Genomic DNA, 22672 nt, shown 5'->3' on the forward strand with positions numbered 1-22672 from the left:
GAAAATGGTTGTAATTGTTTTTGGCTAATATTAATTTCATGTATATTATTGTTGGACACAGCAGAGGCAAATCATTTTGTGCAGAGACGGCATCTTAATGGGACTTGTGTGGTTAGGAGAGCTACTCAGTTGAGCTCAACAGTGATGGGAAAGAAGCATAAGGCCCCATTCACACTTGCAAAATGCCGGCGTTTTGCAGGAGTGATTTTTCCGCGATTTGATGTGGAAAAATCAATGACTGCTGCGGCGATTTTGCCAAGATCGCGTTAAGCGCTTCTATAGCACTGAAACTCGATCGCCAGAAAATTGCCTGGAAATGGTGCAGGCGACGCGTGCGGTTTTGCCCTTTTTGGGCGATTTGCGGCGATCAGCGCAAATCGCCCAGGTAAGAACCATAGGGTTTAATTACGCTAGCGCTTTTAAAAAGCGCTAGCATTTCAGCGTTTTGCCGAAATTGAGGCAAAACGCTCTTGTGTATGGGGCCTAAAGGGTGGTAGCTTGACAAGTATACTAGAGCATATGCATGTGCCCAAAACAAAGCACTGCTGTGGATAACGAGCACTTTTCATTATCAGCCTATTGGAACTAACTTACTATTTCTTTGCTCCATGTACTGAGCAACTTCAGTTATTTTTAGTCTGATATATGTTTTCTTTAGTTAAAGAGGAACTCCAGTGAAAATAATGTAGTAAAAAAAGTGCTTCATATTTTTTACCATAAGTATGTATAAATGATTTAGTCAGTGTTTGCTCATTGTAAAATCTTTCCTCCCCCCCCCGATTTACATTCTAACATTTATTACATGGTGACATTTTTACTGTGGGCAGGTTATGTAGCTGCTCCTAGCTGTTTTGGCTGTTAGACAGCTGTAAACAGCTAATTCCTGTCTGTGAACCTTGTTACATTGTGGCAGTTTGCCCAGAGTACCGCGGTCCCAGAGCTTCTTGTGGGAGGGGTTTCAGCACAAAATCAGTCATGCAACGCCCCCTGATGGTCTGCTTGTGAAAAGCATATTTCTCATGTAAAAGGGGGTATCAGCTACTGATTGGGATAAAGTTCAATTCTAGGTTGGAGTTTATCTTCAAATCTTCATAGACTGACGTGTGTACAGGTTGTTAAATTCCAATAAAGGCCATAAGTCTTGTCTAGCAGACAGATGTGGTATTAAGCAGCAGTCCTTTTTTTCTTTTCTTAATAAAGGCTGTGAATGAGTCGTGCTACCTAAATGATGACTCTGTTTTGAAGTCACTGGTGGAAATTGCTGATACAGTTCCCAAATATTTGAGACCCCACCTTGAAGCAACTTTGCAACTGAGTTTGAAGGTAATAATATTTACTTATGAAGGTTCAGCATGCTTGGAAAGTACACTCAGGCATTAAAACAGTGTTGGAGACCTTTCATGTTTTTTTTTTTTTTTTTTTTTGTGTAGCTTTGTGCTGACACCAATTTAAGTAACATGCAGAGACAGCTGGCGCTGGAAGTTATTGTCACCCTTTCTGAGACAGCTGCGGCAATGCTGAGAAAACACACAAGTATTGTTGCTCAAGCTAGTAAGTAGTCTTTGATTCTTATAATAAAAATGAAGCAAATATGTGTAGAAATGTAATACGTGCTGCAGTTGGCACATTTTTCTGAATCCACGTGTTACTTATAGTACCCCAGATGCTAGCTATGATGGTGGACTTAGAAGATGATGACGAGTGGTCAAATGCAGATGAGTTGGAAGATGATGATTTTGACAGGTATTCTTCTAGTGTATATAACCTATTTCTGTCAGTTCGTTTATGAATTTTACATTTTTTTCACTATTAACATGTAGCTCCCACTAAATTCTCATTTTGTATGGCAGAACTGCCAACCCTTTTATGGTTTGCATTGCTTTCTGTTCACTGTGAAATATAATCTCCTTGGGGCAGTTGGAACAGAGACACTGATCTCAACATGTTTCAGTCACTAATACTAGGAATTTAGTATGGTTAAAATGACTGCTCTCACCGGTGATCTTCCCTTCCAGTGGGGGCTTGCCTTTGGCTTCCTGTTGTCTTTGCGACAGGTGGTGAGGAGGTGAGAGGTCTCCTGACAGATGCAGCAGAAGTCTGGAAAAGGGTTTTAAAGGGGAACTGAAGTGAGAGGAATATGGAGGCTGCCATATTTATTACCTTTTAATCAATACCAGTTTCCTGGCAGCCCTGCTGGTCTATTTCTCTGCAGTAGTATCTGAATAACCCCAGAAACAAGCATGCAGCTAGTCTTGTCAAATCTGACAATGTCAAACGCCTGATCTGCTGCATGCTTGTTCAGGGGCTATGGCTAATAGTATTATAGGCAGAGGATCAGCAGGAGGGCCTGGCAACTGGCATTGCTTAGATGGAAATAAATATGGCAGCCTCCATATCCCTCTCAATTTAGTTGTCCTTTAAAGCAGAACTTTACTCTGTAACTTTTTTTCTACCTATATATCTATGTAACTGAAATCTTTTATTTTTTGCAACATTCAGTTAAAATTTGGTCAATGTGTCCATCGTAAAATCTTAACCTCATCCTGATGCTGGCATCTTTACAGCTAGCAAGGAGAATCCATTGTGGAATGTTGTTTCCCCTCTTTGAAGTGAGCAGGAATATTACATGGGCTGTGAGTGCTCTGGGGAGAAGGCTGAATTACATTATTGCCTAGGCTAACATTCCTGGAAGGGTGGGGCTACATACCACTATACAGCCAAACGTATAGATATAAGAAACATTTGATACCAAAACCAGTATAATTCAGGTAAAAATGGCTACCATTTAACCCTTCCAGTTTCTATTTCCGCAAATAACCTGCAATACAGAGAGCTTGATAGAAAGATCCCACTTTTTCACTTCAATTTGATTAAATAAGCTAAAGAAAATTTTTATTTTATTGTAGCAATGCTGTGGCTGGAGAAAGTGCCTTGGACAGAATGGCCTGTGGATTAAGTGGAAAGATTGTTCTTCCCATGATCAAAGAACACATCATGCAAATGTTGCAAAACCGTGAGTCTTAATTTTTCTGCAGTGCATTTTTTTCCACACAGGTAATTAAATCCACATTGGTGATGCTGCTTATGCCACCTACACATGATGGGGTACCCATAAAACACACTGTTGGTAGGACTGCTTTAGGAAAGACTCCCTTTGATGGTTAAGAATTAGAACCCAGCCTTTGTCTTGGGTCTTGTCATATTGGTCTATTAACCAAGGAACTTTGTACTCCTCCTGGCATTGGTCGCCCTACCTGTCTCCCAATTGACTGGTTGGAATTAATGCCACAACATAAATAGTCACACAGCATTTTCACTTTTCACAGTGGGAAGCCAAATTCAGCATGGTTAGGAGTGTTCGGGTCATTCTAGGCTAAACTTTATTCTGTTTGTTCTCACGAAGCAGGAAAGAATTATTTGGAAACCGGAGGGGCAGGCAAGAGCCACACTGTATACAGCATCCACTGTTACTAAAACTAGTTAATACTGGAGCATTACTTATAGTCTTTATAACCGTTATTTTGCCCACTTGTGATTGCTGCCACCTTTCTCCCTTTTCCTCTTGTTCTTGAAGGAGGAAATCAGTGAGCATAAACTCTCATGCTCACTCTTCTGCATGATGATCTGCAGCAGTGTAACGTGGAAGTGCTCTTGAACACTTTCTCAGCAGTAGTCTGTTTTCTACAGCGTGATGGTGATATGGAGCACTGTTGTCCTGTTCATCGTTGACAAAGGACACCAGAGATCTGACCTAAACTGTCTTGTCTCTGAGGACCTACACACGCGCACACACACACACACGGACTCACAAATATTGCCCAATATACAAATCCTTACATACAACAAATGTGCTAAAGTACTTTAATATCTAGTTTTGGAATAATGGCTTTATTAAAGAGTCTGAAGCGAGAATAAATCTCGCTTCAGACCTCATACATAGCAGGGGCACGTGTGCCCCTGCTAATCCGCCGCTATCCTGCGGCTTAACGGGGTTCCCTTGACCCCCAAATCCCCCTCCGTGTAGCGGGGGAGTGCTTCCTGGTTGGGGCAGGGCTAACGGCTGCAGCCCTGCCTCCATTCGCGTCTGTCAGCGCGTATCTCCGCCTCTCCCCCGCCCCTCTGTCTACCTTCACTGAGAGGGGTGGGGGAGAGGCGGCGATGCGCGGCTGATAGACGCGAATGGAGGCAGGGCTGCAGCCGTTAGCCCTGCCTCCAGGAGCGACCAAGCCTGCGACCAAGTGTCGCAGTGGGGGGTTTGGGGGTGAACGGACCCCGTATGCGGCGGTTTAGCAGGGGCACACGTGCCCCTGCTAACTATGAGCTCTGAAGCGAGATTTATTCTCGCTTCAGAGTCTCTTTAATACTTTAGCATAAGTTGCATATTTATGGTTAGTAACATTCACTTTTTATATCTTTATGAAATATGTAATCCTAACTAGACAGTTGATGAGATTTCAGTTGAAATTTGATCAAAATATCTAGTGCTTTGTGTCAGGAACCGGCCCCGCGGCACGCCTGCGTATACGGTTCCCGACTGCGGGTTTGACCAGATCAAGCGGGGAGCAGCCTTATTAAAGCTAAAACAAGGCTGTGACCCCTCAGAACACTTCTCAATGCCACCACTAGCTGCCGCTAGACGCTTCCACTCTGCTGTCGAGTAATCTGCACGCAATCCGCATTTTCGTATTCGGGTCAGCTTTGCGCTTTAGGCCGAATACGGGAACGCCACGCGCACACACAGCACAATCGTACAGTAGCACGGCACAATCAGGCACTGACTTGTAATGCAAGCTACACTGCAGTCTCTCCTTCCTAGGCTATGAGTGTTAGTTTAGTACAGCAGAAGTCAAACTTATTAAATAATGATTTAATATTCCAGGAAAAAAGTGGAACAATGCAGAAAGTATCTACAAAAGATTTACAAAAACAAAGTAAAAAGTTACAAAATAAGTTACAAGGATACACAAGTTGCAAAAGTAAAAGGGAAATAAATAACGTTACCAGCGTAGGTTAGAACGTGGTTGGCGGGAGAACGCCGGTTCCGATTCGCTCGGGATCATCCCTAGCTATGCGCTACCTCCAAGAGAAGATGATTTGTGAGAGTCTTCTGCTGGCTCTTATACCTCGATGTGTTGCCCCGGACAATGGATGTTCAGTCCCACAATCTAATGCAATTTCCCCAAAGTGTGACATCACCGTCTGCCGAGCCCCCTGTCACATCTGGGTTAGCAGTGACATGCAAATGTCATTCTTTTCCTGCTCCCGGTTACAGGTGACAAACACATTGGTGACAACTTCTGTGACATGCAAATGTCAAAGCTTTCAACATTCCAGCAGGCTGTCATATGTAAAGTCCAGAGTTTCCTGATGGCATTTAAAGTTGGCAGACTCAATTAGTCAGATTGTATTTTGGCCAACAGGTAGCGGTTTACATGAATACAAAGATCAAAGCAGGGCAACACCTTTGCATAATGCCAGACAAGACAAAAGCTGCCATGCAATTACCTGTACTCAGAGGAACTGAATGCAAATGTAGTTTCACAGACAATCACATCTGAGACAGCAGATCAAAGGTGACTGGCCTAATGAGCTACTAGTGGCTGGATAGTGTACTGGTTAAGGGCTCTGCCTTTGACATGGGAGACCAGGGTTCGAATCCTGGCTAGGTCAAGTACCTATTCAGTAAGGAGTTCAAGGCAAGACTCCCTAACACTGCAGGGTGGCCTCTTGAGCGCGTCCCAGTGGCTGCAGCTCTTGAGCGCTTTGAGTCCGACAGGAGAAAAGCGCTATACAAATGTTCAGATTATTATTATTATTATTTCCTTGCCCCAGGCTAGCAACTCAAGGTAGCTGCTTTCTTTTAGCAGACATACACATGTGACACAGGCAAAAAATGAAACGTATGGCTTTCGTATTATCCCAACATCATAACTAGCTGCGATATCATGACACTTTGTAGCACATTTGGTACTCACCATTGCACATTTCATTTGGGGAGAATATTCAGCTCTGGTCCTGTCAAGAAAGCATCAGCATGTGTGTCAGTCTTTTGTCATATGGTCATTATCTATACCATGTATTTTTACAGCATTCTTATGAGAATACCTTTATAGCATGGCTTGCAGATTTCCTTAAAGGCACTCAGAGCTGAAAACATTAAAAAGATTTATACATACCTGGGGCTTCCTCCAGCCTCATCCGCTCGGATGGATCCTATGCCGCCGTCCTCCGCTGCCCGCAGCTTCGGGAACCGGGTCCAGTCACAGACGTCAGTCGCGGCCAGTTACGCAGGAGAAGTGCGCTCTTTGCATATCTCTCCAGCAACTGCTGGAGAGCTATGTAAAGGGTGCACTTCTGGGTAGAGTGCGGGAGCAATCCGAGCGGATAGGGTAGGAGGGAAGCCCCAGGTATGTATAAATCTTTTTAATGTTTTCAGCTCTGGTACACTTTAAATAACCTGCTTAATTTCATCAGGTTTTGGAGCCTTAGTTAATGTGAATGTTTGTAGTACTACAATGATCTCCTTTCTTCTTTTTTCTTACAGCCATTTGGAAGTACAGGCATGCTGGTTTAATGGCATTATCTGCTATTGGAGAGGGTTGTCATCAGCAAATGGAGAGCATCCTTAGTGAGATGGTCAACTTTGTGTTACTTTTCCTTCGAGATCCAGTAAGAATCAGGTTTTGTGCAGTAATGCATACCTCACTATTCATGGCTTTGAACCTTTTACACACTGATTTATAAAGAGTCATGCTTATGGTCTCCTTTGTAATGCAAAAAGCAGAATATTTAAATTCTGCAATGCAAACTGTTGTGCTTTCAACAGCTTTTCTACCAGTGTCAGCAGGTCACAGGTTGCCTCATCCTGTTCAGATGTAGACCTACACTCTCAGATGTTGAAACCACGCACTCTTGTTGTACAAGTCATGTGACCACCTTATTGTAATTTTGTTGTAGGTAAGAAGTGGCTCCAGCAAGTTCCTGGGCTCCAGCGCACACCTCTCTAGCTGAGACTGTCTAGTTTATCAGAACATTGTGCTAAATCATGCATGTACTTCTAATCACTTGGTGGGAGTGCACATGAAGGTCCTGGTGGTGGACAGTTAGGTAAACATCGAGCCTACCTCTTGTTGTTTGGCAAGCTGTGACACATTCCCCATCAAGGGCAGTGACAGTCATGTTTTTTTGCTATAGAAGGGAGCATCCTTCAATGTCCAATGTGGGTGCTGCATTGCTGCTATAAAGCAATCACTCACTTTTAAACTGGTGTAAGTGTACTTGCGTGTATAAGCGAAAATGGGCACATGAGCAGGTAACGGTGGGATTAACTGCAGGACAGGACTCTCCTGTCTTGAAAACTTTAGGTAGACAAATTAGGACGAGTCGTGTCCACGACCTGCAAGTGGTTAAAGTACACCTGAGCTAACATGTTACATGATGAACTAGTACAGTTCCAAGCATACAAATAACTAGGCTATGTTCCTTTTTTTGTTGGTTTTTATTCTCCTCCTTTCTTCTTCTCGCCTGAAAGCATTAACCATTCATGTATGCAAGTGACAGTTCTCTCCAGTCAGGACCTAGTCCCCTATAGTGTAACTCTCACTGATAATTATGAATTACAGCCATAAAACTCTCTTGCCTGTTAGAGAAGGGCTTCTGATTGCAAGGGAAAAACTCGTCAGTTTATTTTCCCTTATGGTTTCCATTAAAGCAAGCGTGCCCATTGGTTAAATGGTGATCTACCAATAGATCGCAAAGGACTTCTTGGTAGATACCACACCGCCCCCCTCCTCCTCAAAAAAAAAAGATATACACATCAAATTATCTCTGACTTGGATTATCTTAGTGTGATTTGCTGTCCTGAAGTTTTGCACAGCAGTGTAGAGGAAGATGTTGCAAGGTGGGGAGCCATATATTAACTACTTGCTGCATGCCGTGCAGTATATTCACGGCCCTTTAAAAAAAAACAGGATGCAGCAGGGCCGTGAAAACAAGTCTGCAGCGGCATGCAGCCGCCGCTCGCTCCCGTTCGCGCGTGCGCGCACCGCAGTTACCGCCGCTTAGAGGGGAAGTTAATGAATGGGACCTAGGTCTCCTTCATAAATCTAAGTCCCCGATTCAATGAATACCAGCGTCTACGAGACGCCGGCATTCATTGTATCTTCTTGTGTTACACAGCCACGGATTACTTCCGATTCACGTGCTTACGTACGTGAATCGGAAATGACGACTGAGGACATCTTGTGGCCAAATAGTATATTGCACCAAAATTGCTTTTTATTTAATGAAAATCCCCACACTGACTAACTATTTCCCCCCCCCACACCCTCCCATAATACCCAAACTTTTTTTTTTTATTATTTATAAAAGGGGGAAAAAAATTTTACATCAAAAAAAATATATATAAGTAGTTACCTTAGGGACTGAACTTTTTAAAAATTTATGTCAAGGCAGTATATTACTATTTTTTAATTTATGGGCTTGTAATTAGTGATGGACGCAAAATTGAAAAAATGCACCTTTATTTCCAAATGAAATATTGGCGCCATACATTGTACTAGGGAAATTTTTTGAACGTTGCAATAACCGGGACAAAAGGGCACATAAAATGTGTGGCTTTTATCCACAGTAGAATGTTTTATTTTAACACTATAATGGTCAAAAACGGAGAAATAATGGATTTTATATTTTTTTCTTATTATTATTCATGTTAAAATGCATTTAGGATAAAATAATTCTTGGCATACTGTACCTCCCAAAGAAAGCCTAATTGGTGGCAAGAAAAACAAGATATAGATCATTACGCTGTGATTAGTAGTGATTAAGTTATTGGTAAAGGAAAGGGAGGAGCGCCGACAGGTGAAAATTGCTCTGGTCCACAAGAGGAAAAATGCCTCAGGTGTCAAGTGGTTAAGAAGCATTATGTGCTACTGCTGATTAGTTTTGCCAGACAGCATGATATTTATTCTATTTGGTCAAGCACTGTTCTGTTTGGATTACTGAGGACGACTGGTGGCTTGTGGTATTTACTAATGGACTGCTGCTGGGCATGTGCTGCAGTTGTGGCTTGTATCTACCTGGTAGATCATTTTCAATTCATGATTTTTTGTAGTAGCTTGCAAACTGAAAAAGTGTTGGCACATCTGCTTTAAAGGATACCTGACCCAAGTCAAAGCTACCCAAGGTTAGCACACAGGTATGTTCATGCTCGATCCCCATACCTCTCCCACCTTCTTCTTTAGCCAAAGGAGTGATTTCAGGAACAAGGAGAGGAATGGTATGTGGATCCAACATAATCGGTATCTCTGCCTCTTGTCAGGTATTTATAGGGAACCCTAATCCAATAAACAATAGAAAAGATGCATGCACAAGACTGGAAGTTCCAACCTGAGTGCTACTCCCCAATGATCATCATAGAAGCTCTATCCAAGGAAAAGTGGTCATGCACATCAGGTTTAAAAAGTGACTTTTATTCCAAAAACGATTATGGAATTTTTTTTAAACATCACCATTCAGGAGAGAGGTACAGGCAGAGAGAAAGTCATTTTCTCTCTGTCTGTACCTCTCTCCTGAATGGTGATGTTTATGGAATTTTTTAAATAGTTATTGGAATAAGTCACTTTTTAATCCTGATGTGAACTACCGCTTTTCCTTGGATAGAGCATTTATAGGGAACCCTAGCTGAAACTTTAGTTCAAACAGAGATAATTAAAGAGTAACTGTCAGGCTGCAGAAGCTAATTTAAACCTCTATTCTCCTGTGTTAAACAGTTTAGAAGGAAGCCAAAAAGCCATTGGTGAAGATAAAAATCTCAGTTACCTTTGATGTGTGCTTATCAGAAAAGCTGTTAGACCTAAGAGGACGCAAGCCGCATACTATACTGCAAAGCATTCTGGGGCCCTCCCCTCGGCTGCTAATGAGACGTTACAGCAGCTTGTAATCAGTCCAGCGCGTAGCACTGATAAATCTCCGGGCCGAGTACACTGCAGGAGTCAGCTATTGTTCCTAGCCACATGGCTCATTAATATTCACTGCACACTGTTATTCAGTACGAGCTTTTCTGTGATCAGGAAGCAGGCAGGACATGACGACACATTTGACAGAAAAACATGGAACCTGCCATGAGCTGTCAGGAGCATCAATCTCTGCATATACTATATAAAAATTCTGTGAAGTACAAACGTGGACAGTGAAATGCATATGTAATGTAAGTACAGCCAATCTTTAGCTACTGATATATGTGTGTGTTTTCTCTGAGACCTTATACCTAACAGCTCCTCTTTAAAGAGCGAAAAGCCTCGGGATCCTATTGAGGCTTCCACCTAGTGTTCTCTGTCCTCCCATTCTCAAGCGCAGCCCCCCTCCATATTGAGGCTGTGCACCTTCTCTGCCAACAGCGTAGCCGCGCATGCCCAGTAGCACGCTCGTGCTAACTGCTTAGTGTGCCTACGTGGCTGTGCTCACACGGCTACTGCGTGGCCGAGCTGATGGCAGTAAGATTGCCAACAATCTGTTTTCGGTAATTTTTCAGGGGGGGGAAAAAAAGCAGAGGGAAGCATTAAAAGGATACACTTTGAGGATGGTATAGGACTTCGGCTCATGCCATAGTTAAGTGATTGACAAAGCAGCATATTAAAGTATAATTTAATCACCATGTCCACAGCCATGTTTGTGGTGTATGCATCTGTTTATAATTTTTTTTTTCCCCTAGCACCCCAGAGTTCGATATGCTGCATGTAATGCTATAGGTCAGATGGCAACAGACTTTGCGCCTTCTTTCCAGAAGAGGTTTCATGAGAAGGTAATAACTTTTATGTTCAATTTTCATATAATGCAATTACAATGGGAAATTATAGCCAGTATATTAGGATTCATCAAATTTAGCTCTTCCCACCCTCCCTCTACTAAACGTACTGTTTTGTAAAAATGTTCCCAGGCAGCATGGCCTTGAAGGGATACTTAAGTAAACATAAGGGCAATTTTACTTAACTGTGGCTTCTACCGGCTACCTACAGTCGCTCTGTGCCCGTACTCGGCGAACCTCCGGTTCCCTGACGCAGCTCAGTCACCGAAAGCAAAACTGAGGCGGGGACCGGAAAATCTTTGAGTAATAGCGTGGGCACAGGGCGACTGCAAGGTTCCGGTAGAAGCCCCAGGTAAGTAAAACTGCCTTTTTTTTTTTTTTTTTACACGATCACTTAAGTATCCCTTTTAAAGTGGTCTAATTATGTCTGCATAACAAACTGCCAATTCCTCTGCAGTCTGGAGTTTTTTTTAAAAAGAATCGAGCTTCAGGGGACCTGTTCACCCTGAGTAAGCCTTATTTTTACTCCCTACTGCTAATCAAAATGCACGTCAGGCTATGTGTGGTGTCACCTGTGCAAGGGATGTGGCACTTCAGAACCAGAGGTAGAAGCCATGGGAACACATTTATTTTTTTGTTCGGGCATATATATTTTTTTTTTTTTTACCCATCCTTTCAGTTTTCTTTCTTTTCTGTGGCCGTAAACCTCCTGCTTACTTACTAACAAAGGCAAACTTTAAATACTCTAGTTTTGCCTTCTTAGGTGAGCACCGTCTTGAGCCATAAGTGTTCTCAAATTCAAGCGCTAGTTGGGATAACAGGGCAATATAATGCATTCATAAGTAGTGCTTTTGAACCTGTTTGCTACAGTATTCTGAACACTTGTACTGTCCAAAGGTTATTGCCAACCTTCTTCAAACCATGGACGACCAGGCTAATCCACGTGTCCAGGCCCATGCTGCTGCAGCTTTAATCAACTTTACTGAAGACTGCCCCAAGTCACTTCTTGTTCCTTATCTGGATAATCTTGTTAAACACCTTCACTCCATTATGGTTGTTAAACTTCAGGAGGTAAGACTGTTAAAAATGTATCTTAAATGTAAAAAAAAAATTAAGTACAAAACTTGTTGGTTTTTCTTCTCATCATACACATTGGGGTGTTTGAATCTAAATTCTATACTTAAGAGATGTACTTGCCAAGATGGTCAGTGAGGTGCAAATAATTTCGACTTGAGTACAGATTCTGTGCAGGTTGTAATTGGACTATCATTTTATACAGGAAGTGGATTTCATTTTTCAATCTGCATAACATTTGTGTGGAATCTGCATTGACCATTTATACTTGCTATTTTTAATTTTTTAGTTTTCTTGATCTAGGTTTTAATGTTTTGTCTACTCAACCTAGTATAATGTTCAGTACATTGTCATTTTATATGACTCTTAATACTAGTGCACAATATGTAATAGTTAAATATGTGTAAAAAAAAAAAAATACATTTTAAGTCTCTATACTCTCTGGGACCTCTTACATTGTTTAGTAGGGAAGGATTTTTTTTGTTGCACTTTTCAGCACTTAATTGACTGGCAGCAAAGTTTGAAAGGTTTTTCTTTTTTTTTTTTTTTTTTTTTTTTAACATGAAATCATTGTTATAATATTTATAAAGCAGCCAAGTTGAAGTGGAGTGATGTTTCTTTATAAAAGAAGGCAGTTTAAGAGCCCTATTTGTTTTTTTTTCCCTCACTCAGCTTATCCAGAAGGGAACTAAATTGGTCCTGGAACAAGTTGTGACTTCAATAGCCTCTGTGGCAGACACTGCAGAAGAGAAGTTTGTACCGTACTATGATTTGTTTATGCCATCCTTGAAACACATAGTGGAAAATGCAGTTCAGAAAGAGCTCCGGCTACTTAGAGGAAAAACTATTGAGTGCATCAGTCTTATTGGACTAGCTGTGGGTAAAGAAAAGGTAAGCGGTTTCTGTTGTCTTACAAGACACGAGATAAAAGTATTAACAAGATACAAGTATAAACACCAGATCACTGATAGAGAATGTCCATGGAAAGACTAGGATATCTGTCATTTCCATTAGATGTTTTGAGTGAGCTGTATAATTTTTTACAAACTGATCTTTAACCTTTTAGTTTATGCAAGATGCGTCAGATGTGATGCAACTGCTGCTCAAGACTCAGACTGACTTCAGTGAATTAGAAGATGATGATCCACAGGTGTGTTCACCATGTTAAATTTCATTACAGCATGATTTTGTGTTCATTTAATCTGTTTTCAAAAAGATTGTGCATGGGTTGAATCTAACAACTGTATTATTGTCTCTCCAAGATATCCTACATGATCTCTGCTTGGGCACGTATGTGTAAGATTCTTGGAAAGGAGTTCCAGCAATATCTCCCAGTAGTAATGGGTCCGCTCATGAAGACCGCTTCGATTAAACCAGAGGTTGCTCTCCTTGACAGTAAGTTTTTGTTTTTTTTTTTGTTTTTTTGTTCCCCCCCCCCTGCTCCTCTCACCCCCCTCCAGTCGGTATTTGGTTAGCAACGTTGCTTATTTCTGCAGATTAGCTGCATACAGATAAGTTAAATGGCTTGCCCCTAGACTACAATACATACACTACATGATACATACATAGGCATGACTATAGTAGAGACTAGTCTGTGAGCTCCTCTGAGGGACAGTTAGTGACTAGCCTATATACTCTGTACAGCGCTGCAGAAGATGTCGGCGCTATATATAAATAATAAATACTACATTACATTTTTGTTGCCTTGAGATGTTGTTGCTCGTAGGCATGGCAAATATTTGATACCCTTATTTGTTGGAAGGGCTAAGATGTTCCCATGTTGTTAGTACCGGAGCTATTACTATAACCTTCTGCTGCAGACCTTTATGTATGAAGATTGTATGGTTGTGTGCTTGATTGAATGCTTCTGATTTTAACCTGGTGTTATCTGGTTGAAGAAAAACAATTTTTAAATTAGTATGGGGTGTCCAAATACGTTTTGCAAAAGACTTACTTTGCTTGTGTTCTCAAAGTTTTGCCATAGTTATTTTGCTTGCGTACTCAAACAAGTGCCATCTGTCCCCAAAACGGACGCCGGCACTTGTGCAAGCAGATTACTCGTCAGATCCCTTTAGCTGTGCCATGCACATGTTGTCCAGAATTCTGAAGCAGTGCTTCAGATTTTTTCATGCGCACAAATTTGGAAGCTGCCTATTGAAGCAGAAATGCACATCAGCCCTAATGTGTATGACGTGTTTTTTCAAGTAGTTTTGCAGCTTTCATATATAATTCATATTCCTATAAAAAAATTTTAAAAATATATATATATATTGTATTTTTTTTAATTATATTTTTTACTTTGTATTTTGTTCCTCTCAGCTCAAGATATGGAGAGCATGGGTGATGATGATGGATGGGAGTTTGTTAACTTAGGCGATCAGCAAAGCTTTGGGATCAAAACAGCAGGTCTAGAAGAAAAAGCAACTGCATGTCAAATGTTGGTAAGTGCCATATTTTTTTATGTATAGAATTGTATTTTTTTTTTATTTTTTTTTAAAGAGGATGTTTGAAACTGTGGGATTAGTAAGTGTTATGTAGCAATCAACTGCCTGTGTTTTGTGTAATGTAAATTGCAGCTTTTTATGTAATTTTTAAGTTTGCTTTATTGTAGGTTTGCTACGCAAAAGAATTGAAGGAAGGCTTTGTAGAATATACTGAACAAGTTGTGAAACTGATGGTCCCACTGCTTAAATTTTACTTCCACGATGATATCCTTTATGTAAAAAAAACAAAAAAACTTTAAACTGAGTTTGACACTTATATTCTGCCAGCCATAAATCCCTTAATGATTCCAGTGGCCTCTGAAAAACTAGAGGTCTTCTTCTAGCAGGATGATTTGTTTCCTAAATTCAGTTTGTGATGGTTTCAGGTGCCAATCCAGCAAGTGTAAAACTATCCTCCAACATAGGATAAACTTGGATGACTCAAATGAGGTAAAGACCATGTAGAGCCACCTCCCAAGGATTAATAGGAAAAAAAGTTAAAGAAACTTAAAGCTATGGCCTCGTTTAACAGAAGCCCGAGACTGAGATCTGAGTAATAGTCTGGGTTGGGGCGGTTCTGCTGTTCGAACCAGAGGACTAAGGTGCACCAGGTACAATGAAAAAATGTGGTGTGAACTTTAAGCATGGCGTTAGTGGTAGACTTTGGAAGATCCACTTTCTCAAGTGCAATTGCAGATATATCTATATGTCTTGCTTTTTCAATACAGTATCTGCAGAAGGCTGATGGTTTAAAGATGGGTACACACATCAGATAAAAGTATTTGGAAAATAAAAGATCACAGACCAATTTACCCCCTTCCATGTAGTATAAGAGCCATACTCTACACAGTCTATTCTATGAAGCTGAACTCTCCATCAGATCAAAATCTTTGCAAGATGCTGTACACATGCAACAGATCAGTATCTGCAAAAGATCAGTTCCTGCAAAATGCATCGATAGTCTATGATATCTGCAGATCTCGTACACACCTTGTTTAACAGACATTCATCTGCAGATCAGACTATCTGCCGATCTGAAGATCCATCCTGGTGGATCTGATTTGCAGATAATTGTCCGTTAAACAAGGTGTGTACGAGATCTGCAGATATCATAGACTATAAATGCATTTTGCATGGAACTGATCTTTTGCAGATACTGATCTGTTGCATGTGTACAGCATCTTGCAAAGATTTTTATCTGATGAGTTCAGCTCCATAGAATAGACTGTGTAGAGTATGCCCTCATACTAAATGGAAGGGGGTAAAATTGGTCTGTGATCTTTCATTTTCCAAAGATTTTTTTTATCTGACGTGTGTACCCACCTTTAGTTGAGCACAGGAAGCAATTTGGACTATTTCCTACTGTCCAGATGGAGGGAACCCTTGCTGCCATTCAGGAGCTCTTACCAGCAACTCATATTCTGATTACTGGAACCACATTTCCAGTTCCTGTATACTGTCAAAAAGGATCTACTAAAAAAAAAAAAAAAAAAAAAGCCTCAACTCACTATGCCCAGGTGGTGGTGTGTATTATTATTATTATTATTATTATTATTATTATTATTATTATTATTATTATTATTTAGTATTTATATAGCGCTGACATATTACACAGCGCTGTACAGTGTATATATATATATATATATCTTGTCACTAACTGTCCCTCAAAGGAGCTCACAATCTAATCCCTACCATTGCCATATGTCTATATTATGTAGTGTAAGTACTGTAGTCTAGGGCCAATTTTAGGAGGAGCCAATTAACTTATCTGTATGTTTTTGGAATGTGGGAGGAAACCGGAGTGCCCGGAGGAAACCCACGCAGACACGGAGAGAACATACAAACTCTTTGCAGATGGTGCCCTGGCTGGGATTCGAACCAGGGACCCAGCGCTGCAAGGCGAGAGAGCTAACCACTACGCCACCGTGCTGCCCTATATCACAAGAGACTTCCACAGAACTCCAAATCTGGCACCAGCAGTTTCAGCCCACCTGGGGTCTCCAGCTAAGCCAAATATTAGCCAACAAAATGATACTGGGTTATGTGTAAGCAAGAGGTATATTGACCACATCAGCCAACCAAACACATTGGGTGACGCTGCAGTGTGTGTCATCATCATACACACATGATTTAACTGACGGTCATCTGCAGATCAGATCCACCAGGATAGATTTTCAGATCTGCGGATGATTGCTTGATCTGCAGATGAATGTCAGTTAAATCGTGTGTATGATGATCTGCAGATCTCATAGACTATCATTGCAATTTGCAGGAATGGATTTTTGGCAGGAACAGATCTTTTGCAGATACTGATCTTTTGTGTCTGTACAGCATCTGTGTGTGCAGCATCCTGCAAAGATTTTTTTCTGATGTGGAGTTCAGCTCCATAGAAAAGACTGTGTAGAGTATGGCTCTCATACTACATGAAGGGTGGTAACATTGGTCTGTGATCTTTCAGTTTCCAAAGACTATAGTCTGATGTGTGTATGAGCCTTTAGCCCGACAGAAGGAAACAGATTAGATCATTTAACAGAGATAACACACCCACTGTGCAATTAGGAAAGGCTGCAGTAAGCCAGAGCACATTAGAACAGGCAAAGGAACTTGTAGGATAGAAGAACTAAGGCTGAAAATTTTGTTACAGAGTCTCTTTAATCAAGCTTTCACTTTTTAATACTTGGTTGCAAATCCTTTGCAGTCAATTACAGCCTGAAGTCTGGAACGCATAGACATCACCAGACGCTGGGTTTCATCCCTGGTTATGTTCTGCCAGGCCTGTACTGTAACTCTTCAGTTCCTGCTTGTTCGTGGGGCATTTTCCCTTCAGTTTTGATTTCAGCAAGTGAAATGCATGCTCAATAGGATTCAAGTCAGGGGATTGACTTGGCCATTGCATAACATTCCACTTCTTTCATTGTCCATCTGCACTGTGAAGCGCCGTCCAATGAGTTCTGAAGCATTTGGCTGAATATGAGCAGATCTTGCCCAAAACACTTCTGAATTTATCCTGCTGCTTTTGTCAGCAGTCACATTATCAATAAATACTAGAGCACCAGTTCCATTGGCAGCCAAACATGCCCATGCAATGCCATGAAGTGCTTTAACTGACAGTCTGCAATTAAAGCACTTCGTGTTTGTTGCACATTAAATCCATTGTGGTTGTCTATAGAGCCAAAAATGTTAGAATTGTGTCAATGTCCCAATATTTTTGGACCTGACTGTATTCTATGCATACTTTCTCCCAAACTATAACTTGAACTATAACTTGAACCTGGGCAGGGAGTACCTCAACATTTGTCTTAAAGAGAGACTGAAGCGAGAATAAATCTCACTTCAGACCTCAGAGTTAGCAGGGGCATGTGTGCCCCTGCTAAAACGCCGCTATAGTGCGGCTTAACGGGGGTCCCTTCACCCCCAAATCCCCCTCCGTAATGCGGGTGAGCGCTTCCTGGTTGGGGCAGGGCTAACCGCCGCAGCCCTGCCCCACTCGCGTCTGTCAGCGCGTTTCTCTGCCTCTCCCCCGCCCCTCTGTCTTCCTTCACTGAGGGGGGGGGGGGTGGGGGGAGGCGTCGATGCGCCGCTGACAGACGCTACTGGAGGCAGGGCTGCAGCCCTTAACCCTGCCTCCAGGAGCGACCAAATGCACGACCAAGTCGTGCTGGGGTGGGTTTGGGGGTGAAGGGACCCCCTTTGTGCGGCTCTGAAGCGAGATTTATTCTCGCTTCAGAGTCTCTTTAAGTGGCTTCTCTCAGAGCCTACTGAATCTGTTGCACTCAAGCATATCCCTTGCTGTGCATAAGCACACTCTAGCTATGTGATAGTTTTGTTCTGAAAGGACATCTATTAACTGTTCTAAAATTACAGTGTACAAATAATGTCCAAGTATTTAATAGCTGTGAAAGCACTTTCCTACCTTTCAAGTTAAATATCGGAGCCAATAGCTCTACTTTTTACTGAGTGTAAGTATTCTCTGCATTGAAATGATCCATTAGCAGAGGGGGAAATCCCAAATAGTTATGTCCTAATGAATGCATAAAGTTTTCCAGATAGACTGTTTTTCCATAACTCCATCTTACGTGTCAGAGTTGCTGCTGCGGAGTCCATGCCACTGCTATTGGAGTGTGCCAGAGTACGTGGTCCTGACTATCTGACACAGATGTGGCACTTTATGTGTGATGCTCTGATCAAAGGAATTGGCACAGAACCGGATTCAGATGTGCTTTCAGAAATTATGCACTCATTTGCAAAGGTAACGTCTAAACATGCAATATTTGTTTGTTTACCTCAACAATATTGCTTAACCTTTTTTTTTAAGTAAGTTTACTGAATTTTAAGTTGATCAGAATTCACAATTGCTAAGAATGAAATCCGATCGGTGTAATCTCATACCATTGCAGAAGTGCCCTTCATAAGGGTGGCAGTCTTATTATTATTATTATTGATTTGTAAATCGCCAACATATTCCGTGGCGCTGAATCTAGCACTAGTTTGCACGCGCAGAGAGACTGAGGCTCATACTTGTATGTTTTTTTTTCTTCGTTTAAAATTCATTTTGTCCAAGTCTCGCTATGCATTCATCTAGTGGAAAATATGTCATTAAGCTAAACATTATCTCCCTAGTAGCATACCCCTTGCCATATTTTTGTTTTGTCAATTATGCATATACTATTTACGTGAATATGTAATATACTTACAGTAAGTGTTCAATTAACTACTATGCACTTTAACCACTTGAGGACCACAGTCTTTTCGCCCCTTAAGGACCAGAGCCTTTTTTTCCATTCAGACCACTGCAGCTTTCACGGTTTATTGCTCGGTCATACAACCTACTACCTAAATGAATTTTACCTCCTTTTCTTGTCACTAATACAGCTTTCTTTTGGTGCTATTTGATTGCTGCTGCGAGTTTTACTTTTTATTATATTCATCAAAAAAGGCATGAATTTTGTCAAATTTTTTTTTTTTTTTTACTTTCTGACATTTTTCAAATAAAGTAAAATTACTGTATACATGCAGCACGAAAAATGTGGACAAACATGTTTTTGATTAAAAAAAAACCCATTCAGTGTATATTTATTGGATTGGGTAAAAGTTATAGCGTTTACAAACTATGGTGCAAAAAGTGAATTTTCCCATTTGGAAGCATCTCTGACTTTTCTGAGCACCTGTCATGTTTCATGAGGGGCTAAAATTCCAGGATAGTATAGATACCCCCCCAAATGACCCCATTTTGGAAAGAAGACATCCCAAAGTATTCAGTGAGAGGCATGGTGAGTTCATAGAAGATTTTATTTTTTGTCACAAGTTAGCGGAAAATGACACTTTTGTGACCAAAAAAAGAAAGTTTCCATTTCTTCTAACTTGCGACAAAAAAAAAAATGAAATCTGCCACGGACTCGCTATGCTTCCCTCTGAATGCCTTGAAGTGTCTACTTTCCAAAATGGGGTCATTTGTGGGGTGTGTTCACTGTCCTGGCATTTTGGGGGGTGCCTAATTGTAAGCACCCCTGTAAAGCCTAAAGATGCTCATTGGACTTTGGGCCCCTTAGCGCAGTTAGGCTGTAAAAAAGTGCCACACATGTGGTATTGCCGGACTCAGGAGAAGTAGTATAATGTGTTTTGGGGTGTATTTTTACACATACCCATGCTGGGTGGGAGAAATAACTCCGTAAATGGTTTTTTTTTTGTTTTTGTTTTTTTTTACACACAATTGTCCATTTACAGAGATATTTCTCCCACTCAGCATGGGCATGTGTAAAAATACACCCCAAAACGCATTATACTACTTCTCCTGAGTACGGCGATACCACATGTGTGGCACTTTTTTGCACCCTAACTGCGCTAAGGGGCCCAAAGTCTAATGAGTACCTTTAGGATTTCACGGGTCATTTTGCGACATTTGGTTTCAAGACTACTCCTCACGGTTTTTCAAGACTACTCCTCACGGTTTAGAGCCCCTAAAATGCCAGGGCAGTATAGGAACACCACAAATGACCCCATTTTAGAAAGAAGACACCCCAAGGTATTCTGTTAGGAGTATGGTGATTTCATAGAAATTTTTTTGTCACAAGTTAGCGGAAATTGATTTTAATTGTTTTTTTTTTTTCACAAAGTGTTATCTTCCGCTAACTTGTGACAAAAAATAAAATATTCTATGAACTCACCATACTCCTAACGGAATACCTTTGGGTGTCTTCTTTCTAAAATGGGGTCATTTGTGGGGTTCCTATACTGCCCTGGCATTTTAGGGGCCCTAAACCGTGAGTAGTCGTCTTGAAACCAAATGTCGCAAAATGACCTGTGAAATCCTAAAGGTACTCATTGGACTTTGGGCCCCTTAGCGCACTTCGGGTGTAAAAAAGTGCCACACATGGTACCGCCGTACTCAGGAGAAGTAGTATAATGTGTTTTGGGGTGTATTTTTACACATACAGATGCTGGGTGGGAGAAATATCTCTGTAAATGACAATTATTTGATTTTTTTTTTTACACACAATTGTCTATGTACAGAGAGATTTCTCCCACCCAGCATGGGTATGTGTAAAAATACACCACAAAACACATTATACTACTTCTCCTGAGTACGGCGATACCACATGTGACACTTTTTTGCAGCCTAGATGCGCTAAGGGGCCCAACGTCTTATTCACAGGTCATTTTGAGGCATTTGTTTTCTAGACTACTCCTCACGGTTTAGGGCCCCTAAAATGCCAGGGCAGTATAGGAACCCCACAAGTGACCCCATTTTAGAAAGAAGACACCCCAAGGTATTCTGTTAGGTGTATAGTGAGTTCATAGATTTTATTTTTTGTCACAAGTTAGTGAAAAATGACACTTGGTGAAAAAAAACAATAAACATCAATTTCAGCTAACTTTTGACAAAAAATAAAATCTTCTATGAACTCGTCATACACCTAACAGAATACCTTGGGGTGTCTTTTTTCTAAAATGGGGTCACTTGTGGGGTTCCTATACTGCCCTGGCATTTTACGGGCCCTAAACCGTGAGTAGTCTGGAAACCAAATTTCTCAAACTGACTGTTCAGGGGTATAAGCATCTGCAAATTTTGATGACAGGTGGTCTGAGGGGGCAAATTTTGTGGAACCGGTCATAAGCAGGGTGGCCTCTTAGATGACAGGTTGTATTGGGCCTGATCTGATGGATAGGAGTGCTAGGGGGGTGGCAGGAGGTGATTGATAAGTGTCTCAGGGGGTGGTTAGAGGGGAAAATAGATGCAATCAATGCACTGGGGAGGTGATCAGAAGGGGATCTGAGGGTTTGGCCGAGTGATCAGGAGCCCACACGGGGCAAATTAGGGCCTGATCTGATGAGTAGGTGTGCTAGGGGGTGACAGGAGGTGATTGATGGGTGTCTCAAGGTGTGATTAGAGGGGGGAAATAGATGCAAGCAATGGACTGGCGAGGTGATCAGGGCTGGGGTCTGAGGGTGTGGGCGGGTGATTGGGTGCCCTAGGGGAAGATTAGGGTCTAATCTGATGGGTAACAGTGACAGGTGGTGATAGGGGGTGATTGATAGGTGATTGATGGGTAATTAGTGGGTGTTTAGGGTAGAGAACAGATGTAAACACTGCACTTGGGAGGTGATCTGACGTCAGATCTGCGGGCGATTTATTGGTGTGGGTGGGTGATCAGATTGCCCGCAAGGGGCAGGTTAGGGGCAGATTGATGGGTGGCAGTGACAGGGGGTGATTGATGGGTGATTGACAGGTGATCAGTGGGTTATTACAGGGAAGAACAGTTGTAAATATTGCACTGGCGAATTGATAAGGGGGGGGGGGGGGGGGGGTCTGAGGGCAATCTGAGTGTGTAGGCGGGTGATTGGGTGCCTGCAAGGGGCAGATTAGGGTCTGATCTGATGGGTAATAGTGACAGGTGGTGATAGGGGGTGATTGATGGGTGAATGAAAGGTAATTAGTGGGTGTTTAGGGTAGAGAACAGATGTAAACACTGCACTTGGGAGTTGATCAGACGTCGAATCTGCGGGCGATCTATTGGTGTGGGTGGGTGATCAGATTGCCCGCAAGGGGCAGGTTAGGGGCTGATTTATGGGTGGCAGTGACGGGGTGATTGATGGGTGATTGACAGGTGATCAGTGGGTTATTACAGGGGGGATAGAGGTATACAGTGCACAGGGGGGGGGTGGTCTGGAGAGAATCTGAGGGGTGGGGGGGGGTGATCAGGAGGGAGCAGGGGGCAGTTTAGGGTTAAAAAAAAATAGCGTTGACAGATAGTGACAGGGAGTGATTGATGGGCGATTAGGGGGGGTGATTGGGTGTAAACATGGGTCTGGG

General features: G+C 41.8%; 1 protein-coding gene across 1 annotated transcript in view; it reads left to right on the forward strand.

Moving 5' to 3' along the window:
• IPO5 (importin 5) overlaps positions 1-22672 on the forward strand; it is a 72559-nt gene that overhangs the window by 33173 nt on the left and 16714 nt on the right. Inside the window, exons 7-19 of the mRNA XM_068267953.1 lie at positions 1201-1323; positions 1431-1551; positions 1656-1743; positions 2907-3013; positions 6545-6669; positions 10712-10801; positions 11702-11875; positions 12551-12769; positions 12945-13028; positions 13141-13273; positions 14198-14319; positions 14490-14586; positions 18438-18610. Coding sequence (XP_068124054.1) covers positions 1201-1323; positions 1431-1551; positions 1656-1743; positions 2907-3013; positions 6545-6669; positions 10712-10801; positions 11702-11875; positions 12551-12769; positions 12945-13028; positions 13141-13273; positions 14198-14319; positions 14490-14586; positions 18438-18610 — 1656 coding nt within the window. The remainder of the gene's footprint in view (positions 1-1200; positions 1324-1430; positions 1552-1655; positions 1744-2906; positions 3014-6544; positions 6670-10711; positions 10802-11701; positions 11876-12550; positions 12770-12944; positions 13029-13140; positions 13274-14197; positions 14320-14489; positions 14587-18437; positions 18611-22672) is intronic.

Source organism: Hyperolius riggenbachi, chromosome 2 (genome assembly GCF_040937935.1).
Source record: "Hyperolius riggenbachi isolate aHypRig1 chromosome 2, aHypRig1.pri, whole genome shotgun sequence".
Classification (NCBI taxonomy): Eukaryota; Metazoa; Chordata; class Amphibia; order Anura; family Hyperoliidae; genus Hyperolius; species Hyperolius riggenbachi.